The 25,766-nt window shown below is 42.4% G+C and overlaps 1 protein-coding gene across 12 annotated transcripts in view; it reads right to left on the bottom strand.

Moving 5' to 3' along the window:
- Positions 1-25,766, bottom strand: part of LOC105464131 (signal induced proliferation associated 1 like 2) — a 235,726-nt gene that overhangs the window by 91,694 nt on the left and 118,266 nt on the right. For all 12 annotated transcript variants that reach the window (XM_071074238.1, XM_071074232.1, XM_071074226.1 and 9 more), the window contains 3 exons: positions 23,112-24,866; positions 3,489-3,622; positions 838-1,026 (listed from right to left, as the gene is read on the bottom strand). In XM_071074238.1, the coding sequence (XP_070930339.1) occupies positions 838-1,026; positions 3,489-3,622; positions 23,112-24,594 (1,806 nt within the window). In that variant the 5' untranslated portion in view covers positions 24,595-24,866. The remainder of the gene's footprint in view (positions 1-837; positions 1,027-3,488; positions 3,623-23,111; positions 24,867-25,766) is intronic.

The following is a 25,766-nucleotide window of genomic DNA, read 5'->3' as shown; positions in this document are numbered from 1 at the left end:
ATAATCTTCCTAAAATACAGCTCCGATCACATCACATCCTGATGGAAAACCTTCAATGGCTCCCCATTGCCTCCTGAATCAAGTACAAGCTCCTTGGCCTAGCATTCCGGGTCTCATTTGTTCTAGTCTCAACTTACTTTCCCCACCCCAACCCACCTCAACACCTCTTTTCTTTGTAAAGAAACTAGTCATAGTTCCTAAAACAGCAACTATTCATGTCTCCCTCTTAGAATTCTATCCAAGTCCAAAGGCCCAGTTAAAATGCCACCTCTTCAGGAGAGGTGCCCAGCCAGATGTTATTTCTTCTTTCCCCAAAGTACTCACTGCCTTTACACCTCTCCAAGATCTCTTATCATATTCTGCCTTGGAGCGGTCTTTCTGCTCTTAGTCTTACTGTTCCCATAGGCCAGGGACTAGGTCTTAGTCAGCTTCAATCTTCCTAACGCTTGCTGTTCACACCCATCTGTCAGCATCATGCCTTCCACATAGTAGAGAAGAATAAATGTTGGTTCAGGGAAAGGGCCAACACAAGATTTTTAAATCCTGGAAAAAACCACTATCGACTTCTATTAATCATGCAATCAGATGCACTCTTGCAAGCTGGGACACACCAAAACCTTGGTAATAACAAAAAGTCACAACTCAGCAGGAAGTGTGTTACACTATAATGGCATCATGTTTTCAAACTAGTATAAAAACATATTTGGGAAAAACTAAAGAGAAAATGTTCTGAGGCATTTAAAATAAATGATCTTACAAGACAGATGGGAAAACTCCCAAACTTTTAGAAACAGACACAAATTCACACACAAACATACAATCTCACATTATACCCACCCCTTGTTCATCAAGCTTGAGCAGCTGCTCTGAAACCTTGGGTGAGTTGGAAGCCTGTCGCAGACACTGAATGCTCAGCTCTGGAATGACGTATTCCAAAACTTCTTTGAGAGGTAGTCCTCGTGCGGTACCATGCCTAGCAGTAGAGGGGATAGCATCTTCTAAAATTGCTCCTCTCAGTGTTGTAAGCTGCAGGGACAAAACAAAAGACTTCGGTTAATATTGATTCTCAATTACCTACTCATAGCCTAACTGTCTGGCTGCCTTAAGACGGGAAAAAGAGAAGCAAGGCTCTTTCTCAGTGTAGCGAAAGGGGCTAAAGTAACATTTAAGGAAACAAAGTCAACACTCAAGGAGTCTTTAAACAGTAACAGTATACAAAGACCAGGAACAAGCGAGGCAGAGTGGAAATGAGCAGATACATGCCTAAGAATGAGGAGAAGCAAGGCAGAGCAATGCTATGAAAATTAGGACATTCCTACAACTCTGAACCCACATGAGAAGGTTGAAACAAAGGAACCAGACATGATGATCCTGGACCTGAGTGATCCTGAACCTGATCACTCTTCTTCCGTCCTCCCTTCCTCCTATCTCTCCATCTTCTTTTCTTCCACTCCCTTTCTTATCTTAGATTAAATTTTCCATAATGACCATTCCCGAGGCTGAACAGGGGAGCAGCAGTCAATGGCATCCATGGGTAGGGTGATTCAGGGCTGAGAAAATTGCCACTTAATTTTGTCTCATGATTTTTTTAGGTGTCCTCACACTCACCACAGAAACATGCAATCAGTATTTGAAGCACGTGTCTAAGATCTAATATGATGAGAGAGAAAACCCCAGAACCATAAATCAAGAGACCTAGTTCTAATCCAACCTCTCTCTGACTCTGGTTAGAGTCCTTAGACTACTAACAACAGGAGGTGAGTTGATGGCAGTCATAAGGATACCTAACGTTTGCATAACGTTCCATAACACTGGCCGACAGAACTATCTGCAAATGAGGACAATGTTCTCTATCTATGCTAATACAGGAGACCCTAGCCACATCAGCTACCGAACACCTGAAATCACTAATGCCACTAAGGAAAAGGATTTCTAATTTTGTTTAGTTATTTTAAATTTAATATTTAAATTAAATTAAGTATTTAAATTTAAGTAGCCACCTGCGGCTAGTGACTACTGAATTGAACAGCATAGATCTATAACTTAAAATATGTCACTTCAAGAAAGGGGCTTTATCTCACATATACCTAGAATGGAGCCTAGGTCACTGGGACACCTATGTACTAGGTAAGATGAACAGGAGTACACATGTTCATGCAGCTGGAAACTAGAAAAGGGCTCTATGTTTTCTCTGATCTAGAAGCAGTTAACCAAAATACATATTCTGGATATCTGCCAAATACATATCCCTCTAATTAAAATGAGCTAAAGGGATAAAACCTAAAGTGCTGGACAGATCTAATTCTTTCCTTTTTTAAGAGATAGGGTCTTGCTATATTGCCCAGGCTGGAGTGCAGGGCCTATTCACAGGTGTAACCATACTGCACTACAGCCTCAACTCCTGAGCTCAAGCCATCCTCCCACCCCAGCTTCCTGAGTAGCTGGGACTACAGGCATGTGCCACCATGCCCAGCTTCAGACTTAATTCTTTATATAGATGAGTATCTACCTATTTAGCTATACATGTTGTATAATTCATACAACAATCTCACTTTCCACTAAAAGCAAGACAAGCAAGAATCTAACCTGGGTCCTCAATGTAACAAAGTGTGGGTAGTAGTGACTGTCCTGCTGGGTTTTGGACTTGCATGGGGTCTGCCTCTTCGTTTTGGCCAATTTCTCCCATTAGGAATGGGAACATTTTCCCATCCCTGTACCCCCACTGCATCTTGGAAGTAACCAGCTTGTTTTTGATTTTACAGGCTCATCAACAGAACGGACTTGCTTTGTCTCAGATGAGCCTTTGCTCTGTGGACTTCTGAGTTAATGCTGCAGTGAGTTAAGACTAGGGGACTGCTGAGAAGGGATAATTCTATCTTGCAATGTGAGAAGGACATGAAATTTGGGTGGGGCCAGGGGCAAAAGGATACGGATTAGATTTGTGTCCCTGCCCAAATCTCATGTCAAATTGGAGAAGGGGCCTCGTAGGGGTGACTGGATCACAGAGGTGAATTTCCCCCTTGCTGTTCTCATGACAGTGAGTGAATTCCAACAAGATCTGATGGTTCCAAAGTGTGTGGCCCTTCCCCCTTTACTCTCTCTCTGTCCTGCTCCAGCATGGCAAGACTGCTTCCTCTTCACCTTCTGTCTTGATTGTAAGTTTCCTGAGGCCTCCCTGTCAGGTTCCTTCTTAAGCCTGAGGAACTGTGAGTCAATTAAACCTTTTCTTCATAAATTACCCAGTCTCGGGTGGTTCTTTATAGTAGTGTGAGAATGAACTAATACAGCCACTTAATATCCATGGCATGTTTCCAAATTTTTCATTTGGAACAAAATACTGCAATGCCCTTTTTAATTATCTTAAATGTTGCAATCATTAACATTAAAAAAAAAAAAAAATTCAGTACCCTATCTAAAACAAACTCAAGCAGTAACATCAAAGGAGATTTAGACTTTAGCCCAGTAACAATGGCAAGCAGCCCCATTACCTCACTTGTCCTGAAAGCCACCCTGTAGTTGAACTGGGATCCTTCTTTCTCCTTGGCATCTTCCACCTTCTCTCTCCGGATGCTGACTGCCACTGGACCAAGGTTTTCATCTATCCCAAAGTAGTTTTGGTGCTCTATAATGGAAGAGAGAGGGTGGCCTCAAAAGAATGAAAAAGGAACAAAGAGCAGGATGGCTATCTCTTAGTTTGTGTATCACATCTCTGAAGAAATACCACATAGCTCATACACAATGATTTCCTTGTATTTGTTTGATCAAATCTTCTGGTTTCCAGTTCGGATGCACGTCTACATCTCATTTTCGATTACCTCCTCCTTTCATTCTGCTTTTCACTAGTTCATGAACAGCAAAAGCCTCCCTAACTCAAAGTTGTTATTTTGTGATTATGTGAATGGCATCATCAGAAAGAGGTATTGCCATTCTTAGAAACTGTCAAAAGAGGAACATGGCTACTTGTAGAATCAATATTGAAAACAGTTTCCCTCTGTCTGGGAAAGTCATCATTTTTGACTCAATGAGGGCACCAGAGGTGACCTGAGTAGCCACTCAAGCCAACCAGATTAATCTTGGTGATCAGTGGTGTAGCAAATGTAGCAAATATCGTCTTTTCATTACAATGTCACTAAAACAGCATAATGTTTATAAAGCTTACAATGTTCATAAAGTCTAGAGCACAATTTAGCAATAGAAAATACATAAAAGGTTAGTTTCTAAAGTCAAATTTTATCCACAAATCCTATAACTTGGTTTAAAACGTCATCAGCTAATCATCTCTTTCACATAAAATCACTGGTCTTTGAGGGAAATCATACCATCTGCACGGAAAGGGTGGCACCTGAGGCCACACTGTCCATCTAACCCAAGGATCCCTCCAGGACATCTTTCCTAAGAGATGGTCATTCGTCTCTTCCTCATATGTGCAATCACTACGTGTGGGCATTGTTTCAGCCATGGGAAAATGGGGAGAACATTCCAGAAAATAGTCGCTACCTATGAAGCAAATACTGTATTCTGAACCCCTCGAATGACATGAAGCTTACTGCTCTGTGAGCAATTCCCTCTAGACTGCTGGTTTCTTGTCCGTGAGCTCTGTTAAAAGCAGCCAAAAATACCTCATTGCAACTTTCAAACTTTTTAAATGTTTCCTCTGAAATGACCCGAACTTAACACAACATTCAAGATATGGTCCAACCCACACTAAATAGTGGGAGCAATTACCCAAATGCTTATTAATGCAGCTTAAAAATTTATCTATTTTTAGCAGCCCCATTACACCAATAATTCATATGAGCAGGTGGTAAACGCAAACCTCCAGGTGTTATTCATTTATTTCTTAATGAACTGCTGCCAGGTCAGTTCTCCAAGCTGTATTCTCACAAAATCGATTTTTTTCACCCTGACTTAAGGTTTTGACTAAAAAGAAACATAATACAGTGAACATCTGCAAACTTGAAGAAAACCTATAGGCATTCCAAAGGCTTTTGGTTATGCCAATGCTTGCCACAATGATTTCTGAAGGAGTAAGAATTGTTGCTGAGAAAGTAGAAAACAGAACCTGAATCACTCAGAACACACACTATCCAAAGCCACCAAAGAATACTGGCTAGACCTTGAAAAGGCAAATCATTTACCTATTTGCTGTTTGCAACCAAATGGGATTAGTACTGACATTATGTCCCTTTACAGTCAGGGGCAGAAGTAGCAAGTAAACTATTTTAAAAGATAAAAGGTGAATTATTGACAGGGTATAGTCCTAGACTTGAACAAAAGGAAACTAGCCTATTTGTTTTAGTGGGTAATTAATCCCTTATGCTGCATAATGCTGCTTTGGTCGGCAATGCAGCACATGTACCAGTGGCGGTCCCATGAGATTATCATGAAGCTGAAAAACTACTATCATCTAGTGATGTTATAGATGTCATTACATGGGAATCTAACATATTACTCAAAACCAAAAAAAGTTCAGAAAATAAAAGTAAGTTCTTGTAAGTAGAAAAAAAGCTTACAGAACGAGATATAATAAAGAAAGCATTTTTGTACAATTGTACAATGTATGCATTAAAAGCTAAGTGTTATTACAAAAGAGTAAAAAAGTTAAGAAAATAAAGTTATAAAGTAGAAAAGTTACCCATAAGCTAAGGTTAATTATTATTAAATTTTTTTATAATAAATGTAGTATTGCCTAATGTAAAGTGTTTATAAAGTCTGCAGTAGCATAATGCCCTACATTAACTCACTACTGAATCACTGGCTCACGCAGAGCAGCTTTTAGTCAGTCCTGCAAGCTCCATTCATGGTAAGTGCCCTATACAGGTGCACCACTTTTGATCTTTCGTGCAGTATTTTTACTGTACCTTTTCTATGTTTAGATACAAAAATACTTATCATTGTGTTACAACTGCCTACAGTATTCAGTACAGTAACATGCTGTGCAGGTCTGTAGCCTGGGAGCAATATGCAATACCACAGAGCCCACATGTACAGAAGGCTGGCCCATCTAGGTTTCTGGAAGTCCACTCTATGGCGTTTGCAGAATGACGAAACTGCCTAAGGGTGCATTTCTCAGAACATAATTCTGTTCTTAAGAGATGCATGGCTGTATTGTGTACTGATAATGGCCAAGGTAACTATTACAAACATAAAAAGCTCCAGTGACATTAAGCATACATAAAGATGTGGGTTTAAGAACTGATCCAGAAGCAGGCCAAAAACAAACAAAAAAAAGATATTCAATGAAATCAGAGACTAAAAGTTAACTGTCTACTTCAGACTACTAAGTACACTGTCACTATATAAGCTGGCATTAGTGACTATTGGACCCATGGCAGTAGATCCAATGGAAAATGCATCTTTAAACTTAAAACTAAATCAGTTTAGAATATTCTTAGTCGCAGTTAGTTAACTATCCTGACGATAACTTTTGCTTTTCCCTCAATGGGCCAAATGCATCATAAGCCAAACGCATTAAGAAAAATACTCAGAAAGCACACAAAAATACAACAGTCATAAAACAAAAGCTTCCTTCTTATAACACATTTCAAAAAGTTACTTGCAAAAATACTCGATTCTATATTTGGCATTTGACGAGCCCCATAACAAGATCCAAAAGAGTTTCAAATTATTGTAGGGAGTACAAGAGTAAATACACAAAACTACCTCTGATGGGAAGATTGACAGCCCCAGATTAAGAAAATCAAATCACTAATTCTAATACGTGACAGCATAAAATGATACTCAGCAGGTGCCACAACGACAGAAAACAGAGCCGTGGCTGTCAGGGGCTGGAAGGGACAGCAAGCGGCCGACTACAGAGGAGGCATAGGAGAATGTCCTGGGATCACAAAGCTATTCTACACTGACTGTCGTAATGGTAATACCGTATTTACTTCTCAAAACTCTCAGAAGTGCACATTAAGAAAAAGTAAATTTTACTGTACCTAAAACATACCTTCAGTTTTAAAAACCGGAGGGAGGCAGAGTCAATGGGAAGAAGGGCCAGTGATCCTTGCAAATGGACGGGGCCTGCTGCACAGACAGACGCCATGACCATTTCACTCCCCCACAGCCTGTCAGTGAGGACAGTACCTGTTCCTCAAGTCATCATCCTTCTCTCTCACTCCTATTTCCTTTGTTACTATTTAATCCTCAATCTGCGTCACACTTTCTGCCACGCTATTGCTCCACTCAAGGTCTTGTTGCCAAATCCAACTACCTTCAGGCCTCCTACTGCCGGAGCTGTCTGCTGTGTGACACCAGTGGCCACTCCCTTCTTGTCCGGGGCCCTCTACTCCACTACTATGGCATCTCCTTTCCAGGTGAGACTGCTTTCTGGTCTTTCATTCTGGGTGTCTGGCATGGCTCCTCCTCTGGCCTCTCCTTACAGCATGAGTGTGTCCCAAGACTCCAGCCTTAGACCTTTCTGATTCTGTCTCTGTCTTTATACTTATATGAATGTCTATATTCTGTCTTTCCATCTACTCGCCCATCTTCTCCTTTACATTCTTCAGTGATATCATCCCAAGCTTCCTCCAGGTTCTTCTCTCACAAATCCCCTGACTCACAAAGGTCTAGGGAAGCACCCTCCACTGTTCATGGCACCAACCCTGTACTTCCACCTCCTCCCTCTGCCTGGAATGTCTTCCACTTTTCTTCGCTTGACATTCTTCTTACTCATCATTCAAGACTCAATCCAAACATCATTCCACTGGAAATACTCCCCTCACCTCCAAAAAGGCCAAATCCTTCCAATTGTACATCCTGAGGCCCTAGGGTTATAGTGCCTCATAGATGACAGGTGCCTAATAAACTGTTCTTGAAGCACTGAACTAAAAGTAGCCTCCTCTGGTATTGTCCAAAAGCAATGGTTGTATCTGACCTCAAGCAGGAATATCAAAATAAAAACAGGGAGGTAACTCATTTCATGCCAGGAAGTGGTAAGACAGTGTGAAGCATCTTGGAGGCTACAGCAGGCATTTCTCTCAGTGACCGGAGCAATACAATTTCTTGAAGTATTTATAAAACTGAGAACTTATATATCTATTGGAACTTACATGGCAATAGACCTATCATGTCATATTGCTGTAACAAATTTCCAATAAACTTCTGGCTTAAAACAACTCCATTTACTGCACACAGCTCTGGAGATCAGAAGTCAGTTTCAACAAACAAAAGTCAAGGTTCTGGAGTGACTGCATTCCCCTGGGCAACTCTAGAGGAAAATCCATTTCCTTGCCTTCTCCAGCTTCTAGACCTACATTCCTTACGTTTGGTGGCTCATGGCCCTCCCTCCATCTTCAAAGCCAGCAGCCTAGCATCTTGTTTTAGTGGTCACACTGCCTTTCTCTTCTGTAATCAAATTTTCCTCTGTTTCCCTCCTATAAGGACACCTGTGATTGCATTTAGGTTCCAGCCCGGTCCCGCCCGGATAATCCAGGATATTTCCCTATCTCAAGATCCCTAACTTAACCATAACTGCAAAGTCTCTTTTGCCATATGAGGGAGCGTACACAAATTCCAGGGATTAGGACCTGGACACCTCTGGAAGCCATTGTTTAGCCTTCCAAATATACTTAATCCACTTTAATTCACTTATCCAAATGTTGAACAGGGGATGTCTCAACTGTGTGCCAGAGACTGATAAATACTGGGGATACAAACACTGCCTGCTTCAAAATGTTTGACTGCTGTGGGGGCAATAATATAGGAGAGAGACAAAAATGACACTCCTCAATTGCCCCATTTTCCCTGGAGACACAGTAACATTGAAATTAGGCCAGATAATAATCCTACAATGGCCCCTAAGAGTTAAAATGAAAGGAAGAATCACACCTCTTTCACTTTAAATGAAAAGCTAAAAACGATTAGGCTTAGTGAGGAAGGCATGTCAAAAGCTGAGACAGGCTGAAAGCTAGGCCTCTTGCATCGAACAGTGAACCAAGTAGTGAATGCAAAGAAAAAGTTCTTGAAAGAAAGTAAAAGTGCTACTTCAGAGAGCCCACGATTAAGAGGCAAAACAGCCTTACTGCTGATACGAAGAAAGTCGGAGCGATCTGGATAGAAGACAAAACCAGTTACAACATTCCCTTAAGCAAAAGCCTAATCCAGAGCAAGGCCTTATCTCTCTTCAGTACTATGAAGGCTGACAGAGGTGAGGAAGGTGCAGAAGAAAAACTGGAAGCTAGCAGAGGCTGGCTCATGAGGCTTAAGGTAAGAAGCTATCTCCACGATGTAAGGTCAAGGAGAAGCAGCAAGTGCTGACGGAGTGAAGCTATACCAAGTTGGCCAGCAAATTACTTAGGTAAGATAGCAGATGACAGCGGCTATAATAAACAACAGACTTTCAATACAGGTGAAACAGCCTTCTAATAAAAGAAGATATTATCCAGAATTTTCATAGCTAGAGGGAGGATGTCAATGCCTAGTTTCAAAGCTTCAAAGGATAGGCTGACTCTCTTGCTAGTGGCTAATGCAGCTGGTGGCTTTAAGTTGAAGCCAATGCTTATTGATCATTCGGAAAACCCCAGGGCCCTTAAGAATTATGCCGAACTACTCTGCCAGTGCTCTATCAGCAGAACAACAAAGCCTGGATGACAGCACATCTGTTTACAGTATGGTTTACTGACTATTTTAAGCCCACTGTTGAGTACTAGTTCTGAGATAAAAAAAACATTCCTTTCAAAATATTACTGCTTACTGACAACGCATCTCATCACCCAAGAGCTCTGACGGAGATATATAGGGAGATTACTGTTGTTTTCATGCCTGCTAACACCACATTCATTTTGTAGCCCATGAATCAGAGTATTTCTGACTTTTAAGTCTTATTATTTAAGAAGTACATTTTGTAAGGCTATAGCCGCCATAAATAGAGATTCCTCTGATGGATTTGGGCAGATAAAATTGGAAACCTGGAAGGGATTCATCATTCCAGATGCCATTAAGAACGTTTATGATTCATGAGAGGATGTCAAAATACAAACGTAACAGAAATTTAGAAGGTGGCTCCAACCCTCATGGATGACTCTGAGGGATTCAAGAGTTCACTGTAGGAAGTATTGCAGATGTGGTAGAAATAGCAAGAGAACTAGAATTAGAAATTGAGCCTGAAGATCTGATTGAATTGCTACAATCTCATGATCAAACTTATACAGATGAGGAGTTGCTTTTTATGGATGAGCAAAGAAAGTAGTTTCTTTTGATGGAATCCACTCCTGGTGAAAATGCTGTGAACATTGTTGAAACAATAACAAAGAATTTAGAATCTTGCATAAACTTAGTAGATTCAACAGTGGCAGGGTTTGAGATGACTGACTCCAATCTTGAAAGATGTTCTACTGTTGGTCAAATGCTATCAAATAGCATCGCATGCTACGGAAAAATCTTTCCTGAAAGAGTCAATCAATGTGGCAAACCTCACTGTTGTTTTAAGAAATTGTCACAGCCACCCTAACCTTCAAAATCTACTATCCTGATCAGCCAACAGCCATCAACGTGGAGGCAAGATCCTCTATCAGAAGAAAGGTTGACTTTCTGAAGGCTCAGGTGATCGTTAGCACTCTTTAGCAATGAAGTTTTTTGTTTTTTTTTTTTTTTTTTTTTGAGACAGAGTCTTGCTCTGTCACCTAGGCTGGAGTGCAGTGGCGCAATCTCAGCTCACTGCAAGCTCTGCCTCCCAGGTTCAAGCCATTCTTCTGCCTCAGCCTCCTGAGTAGCTGGGACTACAGGCACCCACCACCACGCCTGGCTAATGCAATGAAGTATTTTTAAATTAAGATACGTATACTGTTCTTTTAGATATAGCACTATCTGCACAGTAGACTACAGTATAAACAACTTTTATATGCACTGTGAAACCAAAAACAGTGTGTGACTCACTTTATTACAATATTCACCATATTGATGTGGTCTGGCACTGACCCCACCATATCTCTGAGCCGTGCCTTATTAGGCTGGTCAGGCAGGACCCAGCCATCAGACAGGGGCATCTTCTTCTTGGGCCAGTGAGTGTCCCAGGGAAGGCACCTCCAGTCTCCTGTCTAGAAATATTGAGCTCAAATAATGGGGTGGGGCTGGGCACCTCACTCTGTTGACTTTCACTAAGTCCCCATTTTTAGTTAAGTGCCTTAGTCCTGCCCTTTGCTAGGCCTGCTGTTCCATTTCTCCAGAATAAATCTTATTTCCCACCTGGGAGAGGGGCACATAGTAAACTGGCTATGGGGGAGGAGAGAGAATCCGGCCTTTTATGAAGCATGTAACCAGCCCCGTTTTCACTCCCCTAAGCCCTTCTCCAAGGGTGCCTGGCTCTGTGGCATGTCCTGACTCACTTCTTGATGGCCTCTACCCTCTTCCCATGCTGAGGGACGCAGGAGGCTGGCTCTCTCAATCTACTAGGAGTAGTCTTGCTCTTCCACCTGCTTTCATATACCCTGCCTTCCTTCGGCTGCTTCTCCCTGGTGCTTTTTTACTTTTTGGCATTATGCCCATTTTTAAAATTCCTTCACTGTCATTTTTAGTGGTATTCTGGAAGGGGAAGAGATAACATGTTTTCAATTTGCCTTATTTAACCAGCAGTCTCAAACCCATTTACTGTGCAATCTTATAATTATAAAAAGCTTCTTACTGGTTGCCTAATCTGGGCTTTGATGCTTATCACGTGCTTAACCTTGGGTTAGTTACAGAACCTTTCTTAACCTCAGAATCCTCCCGGCTCCTAATATATCTAATCCCTGTAACACCATCATTGACCTGGGAGGGGTATTATAGTTGACAGCAGGCATGTTACTGGCAAAAAAAAAAAAAAAAAAAAAAAAAAAAATCAAAACAAAATGGAATGCACATAAAGTAAATTGCATCATCGAGTAATTTGATTTTGAGCCCAAAAATCCGGCACAGTTCATAGGTCAGCCTGAAGGTGATTCCCACTTTTAATCTCAAAATGCTGACCCAGAATCACTTGGAGAGGTCACACTGGACTCGCAGAAGTCTTTTTTAAGAGGTGGTATATATACTTCACTGAGTAATTTCTATCATAAATTATACTTTTAAAAGTTTGGGAATCTAAAACTTGTATATTCCCCTTTTTATCAAAGATGGCAGGTGAATTAACTAAAAAAAAAAAAAACAAAACACAAAACCCTTCATGCCTACCTTGCCAATCCATGTCGCAGACCCATTTTCCTCTCTCTGTCTCACACAGACATCCACTTTCTCATTGCAAACAGAGATGAAGTTCCTGCTGTTTACAAGCATCACACCTGCAGACTTACAGCTTTTATGTCTCCTAACCATCTACTAAGGGTTAGCCATGCTTTTGGTTTCACCAAGGAATACAGTAGGTTACCTTGATGTGTTTCCAAAGAAATCAAAGTCTTCTATTCAATAATGTTTAAGACACTGCCTAGCTTTTATAAAGGGCATCTCCACATACCATTAGGACATACAGAGACTGTGCCCCCTACCATAACCACCAGGAGGCAAAAAGTTGCCCTTTTCAAACGATATCCCACATCGCCTCTTCGGGAAAGACCTCCTTGTTTATCTGCATGGCAAGAAGCCCTTCCCATCTTGGGCAGAGGACCGTGAGCAAGGCTTCCCAGGGCTGTGTGCATTCAGACCCTCACCCACCCAGAGCCTGTCCTCATTCCAGGCAGATGATTTCCATAAAATTGCTTCAAGGGTGAATCAAATGAAATCCTTCCTTGGCAGAACAGAAGCTATGAAAAGACTGTTGAGAAGCGAATGAAAACCCACCTATCATGCAAATACAACAGGGCAAGATAAAAAAATCAGCTAACAAGATTGCAGAGCAGGAAATGAAAATGAGATTCAGTGCATTGCTGTGGTGCATTGTGGCTATTCAGTAAGAGATAAAAATTGTAGCTCAGGGAGAAAAAAAATGGGGGCAGGGGCGGTACATTGGACCCTAGCCCAAAAGCTGTTTCCAGATACGGTGATATCTTAGAAGAGAGGTTTAAGTGGTAACTCACTAATGAATTGACCGGTTAAGGATCACATCTCTGCAGGGCCTCCTGAGGCCAGGTATGTAAAAGACATTCACTCCCAGCTCTGCCTTACAGGATTTTATCCAAGCTGTTAGCATCCAGTGACCACAGCACCATTTATAAGAACACCAAGGCCACAAACAACTGTGCACCTGTACCCTCCAGTCCTTTACTTTGTTAATATGCACAGCAGAAGCTAGCTAGCTATTTTCCCATTAAATGCATTTTAAAGGTTCTTTGTTCTCTCAGCCACTAGTTGATGATTTAATTGCCTGCTCTCTGCTGATCTGGGTTACACAGGCCGTTAAATGTTCTTTCAATTCCTATCTATGATGTATCTTCTTTCACCTTTCTCTCCAAACAATTATGTGTATTTTAAATCACTTCCCTTTTTTCGAACACTCTAGGAGTTATTTTTTAAAAAGTGAAAAGGGGACAATAAGTAAGTAAATGAGGGCAGGGCATGGTGGCTTGGACCTGTAATCCCAGCACTTTGGGAGACAGAAGGAGGAAGATTGCTTGAGGCCAGGAGTTTGAGGTCAGTCTGGGCATCACTGCAAGGCCCAGTCTCTACAATAAACCTAAAAAAACCTAATAAATAAGCTGAGTGTGGTGGTGCATGTCTGTAATCCCCGTTACTTAGGAGGCTGAAGCAGGAGAATTGCTTGAACCTGGGAGGTGGAGGGTTCAGTGAGCCAAGATCGTGCCACTGCACTCCAGCCTACAAGATGGAGCAAGACTCCATCTCAAAAAAAAAAAAAAAAAAGTAATTCAATAGGCCGAGAGCAGTGGCTCACACCTGCAATCCCAGCACTTTGGGAGGCCGAGGCAGGCGGATCACTTGAGGCTAGGAGCTCAAGACCAGCCTGGCCAACATGGCAAACCCCATCCCTACTAAAAATACACGAACTAGCCAGGAATGGTGGCGCGTGCTTGTAGTTCCAGCTACTTGGGAGGCTGAGGCATGAGAAGTGCATGAACCTGGGAGGCGGAGTTTGCAGTGAGCCGAGATCATGCCACTGCACTCCAGCCTGGGCAACAGAGATAGATTCCATCTCAGAAAGAAAAAAAAAAAAGTAACTCAACAACCTCAAGAAGTATCAAACATTTTCGTTAGTGTTTCATGGATTAAATTACCGAATTTACTATGAAGGAAAAACATAGATTTTTGTCACGTAAATTTTTGCTCTTTTGACCCAAATTTAACCAAGGTATTTGCTAAGCTTGAAAAATCCAAGGCATTACAGGGAAGACAATAATATTAAATATCTTTCACAAAAATAAACTCAGTTCATCCTAACTACTTATGAGGAGGCACAACTATTCTTACAGACAATACTGAGGCACAAAGGTTAAGTGACTTGCTCAAAGTCACAATCTGGTGGGACAGTGAGGATGCAAACCCAGGCAGTCCAGCTCTAGTGTTCTCTCACGGAAAGCAGCTCAAGGCTAAAAAAAATTCGGGCAAAGGTTTAAATTGCAAAAATTAATTAATACAGGAAAGTGAAAACTTAAAAATGAGACAACAAATGTATCGTTAACATAAAAACAGTATCTTGAAAAACATGATTTCAGGGAAAGCTAGAGTAAAAATGAAGCTAAAAAAGGAAGGCAGATTATTTAAGGCTTCTTTTCATAATCTGTCATTGTTACTATTTGCTCAAAAGGAAGAAGAAAACACTAGGGAGGTATGAAAGGCGTCACCACTTCAAAGGAGAGCGGTGGAGCCCACTGATAACAGGACGGTTGTCCAGCTTTTATTTTAATGTAGTGGGACAAAGAGTGAAATAAATGTTAGATCTAAACAAACACAAGGTGTTTAAACTAAGTTTCTATACTCTTTAAGAACTAATGCTGGCCGGGCGCGGTGGCTCAAGCCTGTAATCCCAGCACTTTGGGAGGCCGAGACAGGCGGATCACGAGGTCAGGAGATCGAGACCATCCTGGCGAACACGGTGAAACCCCGTCTCTACTAAAAAATACAAAAAACTAGCTGGGCGAGGTGGCGGGCACCTGTAGTCCCAGCTACTCGGGAGGCTGAGGCAGGAGAATGGCGTGAACCTGGGGGTGGAGCTTGCAGTGAGCTGAGATCTGGCCACTGCACTCCAGCCTGGGCAACAGAGCGAGACTCCGTCTCAAAAAAAAAAAAAAAAAAGAACTAATGCTCCAAAGACCTTTACTTTCAACTTACTATACCAGCAGCAAAATGCCAACAAGTGTTCTCAGTTGAACGCCATGTGAGTCAAACTGTAAAGAAATATAAAGAGTCTTATTCCTCTTCTCAGGGAAATCACAGGGCATTCGTTCTTCTTCCCCAGTAACTGACTGAAGACTTTTTGGGGCCTGGGGGGTCAGTAGGTTTGAAATAGCACACAGTCCTTTGCAGGTTCCTTCAACACTGCAGAGTATGGGAACTGTGACTGTCCAGATACGGCACCTCCGCAAGAGAAGCAGCCCTGGCGTTTTCCTCCGACGGCCACACCGAGCCCGTGCAATCATAGCCCTTGGTGCTGAATCTCATATATATCTGGGCAATTCCTCCCTGTTAAGGGCCCCCATGGGACTGGATGGGACCTCTAGGGAGGCAATACTGGCCAGGGAGAGAGGTGAAGAACTGCCAGGCGCAGTGGCTCATGCCTGTAATCCCAGCACTTTGGGAGGCCGAGGCAGGCGGATCATGAGGTCAGGAGATCGAGACCATCCTGGCTAACATGGTGAAACTCTGTCTCTACTGAAAAAAAAAAAAATTAGCCGGGCGTGATGGCAGGCACCTGTGGTCCCAGCTACTCAGGAGGCTGAGGCAGGAGAATGGTGTGAACCCAGGAGGTGGAGCTTGCAGTGAGCCAGGATTGTGCCATTGCACTCCAGCCTGGGTGACAGAGTGAGATTCTGTCTAAAAAAAAAAAAAAAAAAAAAAAAAAAAAAAAAGGGAGGTGAAGAACTCAGTCGATTACGTCTTCAGAGGGAGGAATGTGTATCTTAGAATAGTACTATTGTTAGATGGCACTGTGTTCACTCGCATGAATTTAATAGTGTCCAACTCCCTATTAATTTTCATCAATGACTGTATAAAATCAGAAGAAAAAAAAAAGCCACCAGGCATGAAATTCAAAGCAAATGCAGCCACGCATCACTCAGCAGTGAAGTTCATTTGAGATGTAAAGGTGCAGGCCCGCCTACAACTGTCACATTAGTGACACTTCACTGAGTGTGTTTGGAATGCGGTGGTGGACTTCACCAGACACCTTTCCCCAGCCCTCTCTGCCATATGGTTCTACTTGTTTCTCTCTTCATCTCTGAACCACTAAAAGAAAGTATTGCCCTTTAAAGCCTGTACCAGTGGTGTGAACAATAGTTTCTTTTTAGAGAGAAAAGTCTAACACATTTATTTAAGTAACCCTGGGAAGCAGGGGGGGGCACGCTATTGACAAGCACTGCTCTAAGCCCTTTACAGGGAGGATTTGTATTATTATCATCCCATTTCACAGATGATTGACTAGGGCACAAAGTAGTTCAAGGATTTGCCCCAAATAGAGTTGGGATGTGAACCTCGGTGTGCACTTTGCCTTAAGTGATGTCATTTGCCCACCATTCACAGACCTCTATTTACCAAGAGTTGACCTCCAACTATAATTAAAATGGATGGACACTTTTACCTAATGACAGACAATTCCCCAGCCAACAAATGATTAAACTGGTATCAAGAGAGGTAAGAGGGTTATTACACAAATTCTAGAAGAATCTATTTGTCCATTTGGCAGAATGTACATACAACATATTATTCTTCAGTTAAAATGCTAATGATAAAAATTAGCACTGGAGGAAAAGGTGGGTTTACATAGAGCTAGGTAAGAGAGCAGTTACCACAAACAGTGAAGTTAGCTGCTTACAAGAATTCTATGGTCGTTCAATAAAGCAACATAAACCTTTAAGTTTGTTATTTAGAGGAACTACTCATAAATTCTTCTAGTCTTAAAGAAATAAATCATAATTTAAAATATACGAGCATTTATGACTTACATTTGTAAAATTTTTAACTTTTGATTTTAAAATTCTTTTAGATTTCTAGAAAAATTGTGAATAGCAGAGTTCCTTCCCTTATACGTGTCTCCCAGTTTCCCAGTTGTTAACATCTTACATTATTTTAGTATATTTGTTATGATGAATGCATCAACTCTGTTTATTATTAACTAATGTCCATACTTTACTCAGATTTCCTCAGTGTTTAATGGAATGTCTTTTTTCTGTATAGGATTCCACCCAGGGTACCACATTCCATTTGGTTGTCATGTCCCCTAAGGCTCTTATGGTCTGTGATTTTTTTTTTTTTTTTTTCTCAGACTTTCCCTGCTTTTATGACCTGGACAGTTTTGGGTATTGGTCAGGGATTTTGTAGAACGTCCTTCATTTGGAATTTTTCTAATGTTTTCCCCTAATTGTACTGGGGTTATAGGTCTGGAGAGGAAGACTGCAGAAGAGTCATTCATACCTGGGGTACAAGCTATCCACAGGACTTGTCACTGCTGATGGTGACCTTGGTGACCTAGGGAGGTAGTGTCTGCCAGGTTCCTCCACTGTGAAGTTATTTGTCCCTGTCTTTCCATACTATACCTTTTGGAAGTGAATCACTAAATGCAGCCCACATCCAAGCAGGAAGGTGGTGGGACACTGACTTCAACTCTTATAATGATAAATTACTTCTTCAAGTAAAGATTTCTTTACAAAAATGGACATTCACTAATGTCTTCGGTAAGCTGTTTTGTAGCATCTACAAGAGGGCAAGAAATAATGCTTCTTCCCCTGTTACTGTGCTTCTATCAAGCTGATAAGTTTTTCTCTCAAGTAAAGTAAACACAGTCATTAACTTATCTGCCCAGATCATGGCTGGCAAATACCTGGTATCTCCTCATGCATTCAGTGCAGATAACGACAATTGATAATGGCTCTTAAAATGCAGATGCAGTTCTATACATAATGACATGGAAGGATGATCATCAAAAGCAAGTTCCACAGTAATAGCAGGAGTAAGCTCCATTTACATAAATGTATTTGCATCAGAAAAGCCTTCAAGGATAATAACGAAAAGTTAATGGTGATATAGCTGATGAATTTGAGGAGACTTTATTTCTTGCTTCTCTACATTTTCTTATTTTCCTATAACCATCATATGACATTTATATACCATTTAAAAATTCTAAATGAAAAAAAGATACAGATTTGTCAATCTTACTCCGCATTTTTCCCCACTACATTCAGAGGAACACATGCTCCTGTGCCAGCAAAATGCCTCTAGTAAAACAATGTTCCCAAAGGCTCAGACGATGACTTAACCACTTTTCACTTCACTCCTGAGTCACCATGGAGGCCCAGCTTCATCCTCCCATCTGGTTTTAACCTCTCTTTACCCAAATGTTACTCACTTTGCCTCCCAGAACTATTCTGGTCTGTGTGGCATAAAGTAGGGCACAGAACAGTTTTAGAACTCCCGAGTAGCCCAGTAGGTGCACAACTTCTTAACAAGTTAAGGATTTCAACACCAAGCAGGAACCCTTACGTGTCAACAGACAGTGTCTGGGCTCTGCCACACAGTGCCAGCGCTAGCCCCACCGTTGGTGGCAGTGTGCAGTACCAAGCAGGTCCAGCCACACAGTGCCAGCGCTGGCCCCACCGCTGGTGGCAGTGTGCAGTACCACACAGGTCCAGAAGGAGGCAAAGCCTGCTGTTCTGCTACAATGGAAACCAGACTCACTGATGCTCCTATGACTGACCGTGGTCAAGCCCAACTAGAATCCCTATCTAAGGGGGGGCTTGGTCACGGCCTATTTCACAAATGGAGAGCTCAAAGCAGCAGCATATGGCACATTCGCCATGAGTCCCATCAGAGAAACAGTAGTGTGACAAATGGCACCAATGTGTCTTCATGGTCATCGCCAGTGAAAGGAAGGGAATTACTGAGCTTTCACTCTACTTGCTACTATCCTCACTGCTTTTAAAAAAGCTGTTTCGGCTGGGTGCGGTGGCTCACGCCTGTAATCCCAGCACTCTGGGAGGTTGAGGTGGGTGGATCACCTGAGGACAGGAGTTCCAGACCAGCCTGGCCAACATGGCGAAACCCTGTCTCTACTAAAAATACAAAAATTAGCAGGGTGTGGTGGTGCATGTCTGTAATCCCAGCTACTTGGGAGGCTGAGGCAGGAGAACTGCTTGAAACTGGGAGGTAGAGGCTGCAGTGAGCTGAGATGGTGCCACTGCACTCCAGCCTGGGCAACAGAGCGAGACTCTGTCTTAAAAAAAAAAAAAAAAAAAAAGCTATTTCACCGAAAGCTACAGATGGATTTGCCTGGGCAAGCGATGTTGTCACACAGTTTCCTGTGTCCTGCCACTCCCCTGCAGAAATCCTTTTACAAAGTTATTCAACAGCCTTTCAGTGATGACGTGTCATAGAAACACACCTCAGCATCAAGGGCAGACATTTCACATTAACTACCCAATAAAGAAGAAATCACATCATCAAAGTTCTACACTTTAAACATTTGCCAGTGATCGGGAGCCAGTTAATTCTCTTGAAAATGAAGTTTTACACAGAACCCTGAAGCACAGAACAAAATAAAAGCACTCTGGAAAGTACCAAAAGAGAGATCCCTGAAAGCCAGTTTCCAAAGAGAAAATCCTTGAGAGAAGGGAAAAGCAAAAAAGGAAAAGAAAAAAGCTATCTCAAAAACATCGTATCTGTGCCAGTATGGCCAGGCCCTCTGTTTTTAAATACAATGAAGCTCAAGCAACTTGTGATGTTTGCAGACAGAAGGGTCCTGCACAGCTGTGTCCAGTGGCTGAAGCGGGGGTGGGAATCTACTCCCACACCATAGGAGGCCTCCACCTCACTATACTTTTCACTTAAGAATCTGGGCTGCTGCCTCTGCCTGGAGTCCTTAATGGCTCAACAAGAGACCAGCAAGAGCAGGAGCAGATGCCATTGTAGCCAACTTCACTTTGAAGTCACACTGGACCACAGGGGAAGAGCTAAATATAGCAGGAGGCAGGACACAGTTCACAGCTGCACTGGAGAGAGAACAGAGCAGCCGGGGCTCGGCCTTCTTCTCGCTCCTGGTGGCCGCTCCCTCCCCAGCCCCTGAGCCCATCTGCTGGCACAACAGCACCTTCCACAGCACAGAATCACAGAACACCGAAGACAAAGCGACCTCAGGGATTGCCTCCCCACTCCCTCGTTTTGTGGGCTTTGCAAAACACAGCGATGTACCACATAGGGACATTGTGGTCAACAATGGACCACATACATGATGGTGGTTCCACAAAAATCACGATGGAGCATATACAGAAATCTGATGCATGGCACTTGATACTGGCAGTGCAGATGAATAAGGGGAAATGTCTGATATTCAGTAATGGTGATGGGACATTTGGTTTTCCATATGAAAATATATATAGAGAGGAATAAAAATATATATCATCTAGGTTTAAGTACGCTCTATGATGTTCACGCAATGACGAAATTGCCTAATAACACATTTCTCAGACCATATCCCCGTTGTTAACTGATGTGTGACTGTAGTCTAGAATTCCGCTTTCTGACTGGTTTATAAATCCACAGCAAAGCTGAGAACCAGAGAGTGTGCCCAACAGCACCAAAATGCCAAACGATAAGCGTACATCCACCCACAATTCACTGACAGGGTGTCTACACTCAGATTCTTTTGTGGAGCTTATTTATTTCACATTCAAACCTAAGGAGTTTGATGATGTCATCTGCGATGCTCTTGAAAACATTAAGTAGCTCATCAGAAAAGGTGGAGGAAATAAATCACTTGCAGAGGAGTCTTTAAAACTACTAAGAAGTGACAGTTGAGAATTCAAGAGAAAAACCACAAGTGGCAGTCAAGAAAACTAACAGAATCTAGCAACCTGAAATCATCTCGGGGAACAGACCCTGGGGACATTAATGAATCAAATGGTGGTGACCCGGGTGCAGAAAACAACCGTTTTTCATTCCACTTACACTTAGGATGTGCAACAGTATATGAATGAGATGCTGGCACTAAGTCTTGGCATAAATATGAATATATATATAATTTTATATTCTAGTATTTTGAAGTCTGGATCACAAACTATTTACAAAACTCAGCTAGCCAGAGTGACTAATTACCTGGGGATTTCAGGGCATAATAAATCTAACAGACTTTATTTTATTAAGAATTGGCAGCCATGGCTTCATCAATAAAAATAACCTTAATTAGGAAGCCTATCTCTCCATCTCCCTTTCCGAAAATAACTTGCACCTAGAGAGTATCCTTGAGCAATGTGATATAATGTGATACCTCTGCATGAACACAGGCATGAGGGTTATGAGTTATTTTCACAGCAGAGACAAAAAAAAAGCAGATCCAAGATTCTTTGATTCCACTGGCTGGAAGGAAGTAATTCATGATGTTAACACCGAGGCACACCTGAAGCCAAGACCGAAATTCAGGGTGGAGGAGAGGAAAGGAGACAACAACAGGGGACCAAGATCTGTTGACAAAATTATTTCAGTCCTATTATGTCATCAGTATGAGGACAGAGAGACAATTCACAGTAAGTGGCCAGATGCAGTGTAAATATCTGTTTATTTAGCTTTATTGCATCAGATCGTTTCTCTGAGTTACATGTTGTCATAACGTGATTATGAAAGACATGCTAAGTCTGGATTGATGCAAAGTAAAAAAGTAAATAAATAAATAAAAGTACACTTAGCTCCCAGTTATCTGCACTAGAAGCAGAATAGTTTATGCACGAGAAACAGGAGGAGGAGAGCAGCGGGGCCCACCCTGTGCCTCCTCAGGTGCTCCGTGAGCTTATCCCTGGATCCCTGGGAGCAGGAAGAGGGCTGACAGGTGAAACTGAAGACAGAAAAATATAGCTCCGAAAAGTAAGCTGCATTGTAACGAAGGGGTGAAGGACACCAGCTGCACCCAATAAAAAGGTGGTGCGAGGTGCCGCAGTGTTTCCTCGGCATGTGTTACTGACACGTGTGGAACCTGTTTCTCTGTAGGTCTCTAAATCAGAGAAGATTCTCCTAGCCCTGGGATAATTCGGGACACTTATTTAAAGGTTGAGGATTCAACTATATGACCTCTGAAGAACGCATCCTTCAAGCCTGAAGATATACGTAAAGCAAAAACCATTTATTTGACATAGAATTAAATAATTTATCATTTGTGTCTTAACATTTAAGCCTATCTACAGAACTACACGAAAACAAAATTTGTCTGTTGTGGTAATTCACGCATTCTTTCAACAAAGATTTAACATGTCCAACACATACAGCAATACTGGAGGAGCAAAGTACAGAAAGGTTAGAGAGGTGAGGGAATCACAGAATGATCCACTGTACGCAGCATAAGAGATTATTCAGAGGAGGCCGGGCGCGGTGGCTCAAGCCTGTAATCCCAGCACTTTGGGAGGCCGAGACGGGCGGATCACGAGGTCAGGAGATCGAGACCATCCTGGCGAACACGGTGAAACCCCGTCTCTACTAAGAAATACAAAAAATAGCCGGGCGAGGTGGCAGCGCCTGTAGTCCCAGCTACTCGGGAGGCTGAGGCCGGAGAATGGCGTGAACCCGGGAGGCGGAGCTTGCAGTGAGCTGAGATCCGGCCACTGCACTCCAGCCTGGGTTACAGAGCGAGACTCCGTCTCAAAAAAAAAAAAAAAGAGATTATTCAGAGGAATAGGAGGAAGACAGACTTAATCAGGGAAGACTTCTTACAAGGGGTGAAATCTAAATCAAGTGAAATCCAAATCTAAAATCAACTTGAATTTGTGATGCTCACAAACCGGCAGACAAAGAATGACAGAAAGAGAAATCAAACCAAAAGGGCATTTACACATGAAGGACTACCCATCAACAAAGGCATGGAATTGCAGTTTTCTAAAGAAAAAATTAGCCTGGAAGCTATGGAGGGACCATGATGGAGAACAAGGTCCGGCCCAGTGGACTATGGCCTTGGACACTCTGAGGAAGGTGCTCCAACACAAAGCAAAACATTGTGACTGGTCCTAAAAAAATTACTCCCGAGACGCACACAAACGCCCAGGGCTCTTCCTTACCTTTCCCATAGAAGAATTTGCGGTAATAATAGGCCCCAAGGTCAATGTGTTCTATGATGTAGCGCTTCACTTTCTCCCTGTGAATGGGCTGGTTTTCTCTGGGCACTTCCAAGACCGAGACACCTGCATTTGTGCAGTGAGAGCTGAGAGACGATTCAAAAGAGCAGCTTTCCCCAGAACTGAAAGAGGACGAGTTGGCCCGAGAGAGCGCAATCCGCCTGTCGCCTTCCCCTCCAGTCTCATTTCTAAAGTAAGGACAACTAAGGACAAGGTCGTTACTTTTCCCGTCACCCTCGTCGGCATCCAGGTTCTCTTTGGAGTTGAGGTCCTCCTTGCTCCCTAAAGGGGACTCACAGTTGCCTGTCTGGCCTGTGGGCATCTGAGTCTGGGATGCTGCAGAAGCCCCGGTGGTTATGTTTTTCCTTTTCCCCACATTAGCCCTCGTAGCCATGGCTTCATTGATATTAAACAAAATGCTCTGGACATCATAATGTGCAAAACAGCGCTGGCAATTCCAAGGGCGAATGCCCCTCTCCAGTCGGCTCTCCTCCAGCTCAGATGTGAACTTGAAAGTTTCGTGCTCACTTTTAACAGTTCGAAGCTTTCGAAAGAGGGATGTTTCCACCGACTCTGATTTCAACCTCCGTTTGAAAGGCTTGTCCCTGTCTCTCCCCATCAGGAGGGCACTGTCCATGTAGTCCAATCCTGAGATGCGGACAAATTCTCCCCTAGAAATCTGTGCTGCTGCATGAAGGCTCGGAGAGACTGCAGGGTCACAGCGGAAAAATTCAGGGAACCCAAAAGGGACCATTGCTTTGTGGTCATAATTTTCTACTCGGTACCCTCTGAGCATAGCAAAAAAGTTTTCACCAGATAAGCCTTGCCTGTCGATAGATGAAGTACTTCCATACTCCCTGTGCAGGGCAGCCCCTGTGTTGGGGTTGACTGCATTTTGGTCTAAGACATCTTCGGCGTCGATGTCACTGATAGTGACATCACTATTGCTCCTCTGTCTTATGGGGTGAAGTCCTCTTTGGGGGGAATGGACAAAGATGTCCCCGATTGTGTACTTGGCCTCCACGAAGTCCAGATCGAGCTGCTCATCTTGCTGACCTTCACTCTGGTCACTCTGCCCATTCTGCATGACGGAGGTGACACTTTCATAACTGGTCTGAGACCGGCTTTCCCACAGTGCCTTGCAGGTTAGCTCCTTGGAACAGTCCTTTTTAGGAGGCCATTCAGACACCCTTGCTCTCACACCCATCTTGGGCACAGCTGGGGTACCATTAGCCGGACCACCACCGCCAGTCTCACTGGAATTCGAGGCATTTAAAGAAGTAGTGGGTCCCATGTTGCCATTAATGGCTTTAAATTTCCGAGCAAAATAATCATCTGACTGCATGATTCTAGGGGGATCCTTGAACTTTGAAGAGGCTCTGCCGAGCTTGTGCTTCTCTTCTTGTGACTGCCTTGGGTCACTCATGTCTACTGAGGAAGAGCCTCCAAGACTCACCAGGAAGACCGATGTAAATCTAATTACATTGCTATTGACCACGCCATAATACTTGCAGATATAAAGCCTTTGTCTGTAGTTGTATTTTTTCTTTTTTTTTTAGCCCAAAGCAAACAACATCTTCAGAATACAGTTTCTCCAAAGCCAATTTGCTTCTCTGTTGTCGTAATAATGTTGTACACCTCTGTTCTTTTCAAAAGCATTCCTTAAGACATCTGGCTGGTCATGAGTATTTCCTTCACCTGAATTAAAAGACAGGAAGTAGCCATTAGCAATTAATATACTTCAAGTTGAACACATTCTACAATAGATTTCGTATCTGTCTTTCTCCTCTGCTTCTGCCCACGAAGTTTCATGATCCACAGCACTGTTCGTAACACTCCTCCCTGGACACCATCTTCCTTCTCTACACAGCTAGATAAAATTCACATCATACAATCAGGTATTAACTTATCTGAGAAACTTTCCTAGGATGTCTCCCACACTAATTGCATCTAAGCAAAGAATGTTGTGATAACACAGCACTCCATCTATATCCAACAGAGTAATTTTCCTTATCTCTAATTGCTGTTTACCAACTTACTGACTTCAAGTTCCTCTAAGCAAAGAACCATGCCTTTCAGTTGTGTACCAGCATTAACTATTAAGGTAGCCTGGCTTAAACTAGGGATTCATGAAGTATTTCAATGAATGAATTGGCTATAAGAGTAGCACAAGTCATGTATATAATGGGTTTCAGTATTATTAGTTTACTTTCCTTCAAAACAGTTAAACTCAAAATGGCCCACAGCAAAAGGGTCAATACAAGACATTAACAAGAGAGTTTTCACAATGATCACCTGTAGTCAAATTAGAACTCACACAGATCCTCCTTTAAGTGGGAAAAGGTCTTCAAGGATCTGGTATCTGACACATCAAATACATTGGAGTAGAGAGATACTGGGTAAGAAGTTGTTTTCTTGTACCTAAGTTGTCAGTTTTTCAGTCTCCAGGAATGGATTTGATAATAGCCTAAACTGTATAGGAAAAAACTATAATTCAGTCATCCTTGATCCTTTTAAACATAATAATTCTAAGAGAATTAGGTAAGATGCAGTCATTTATCTTATCTTTCTGAAAACCATGGGATAGTGTGTCTGTTC

Source organism: Macaca nemestrina, chromosome 1, assembly GCF_043159975.1.
Source record: "Macaca nemestrina isolate mMacNem1 chromosome 1, mMacNem.hap1, whole genome shotgun sequence".
Lineage (NCBI taxonomy): Eukaryota > Metazoa > Chordata > Mammalia > Primates > Cercopithecidae > Macaca > Macaca nemestrina.
Note: the sequence above shows the minus strand (reverse complement) of the source record. Positions and strands in the feature narration are given on the sequence as shown.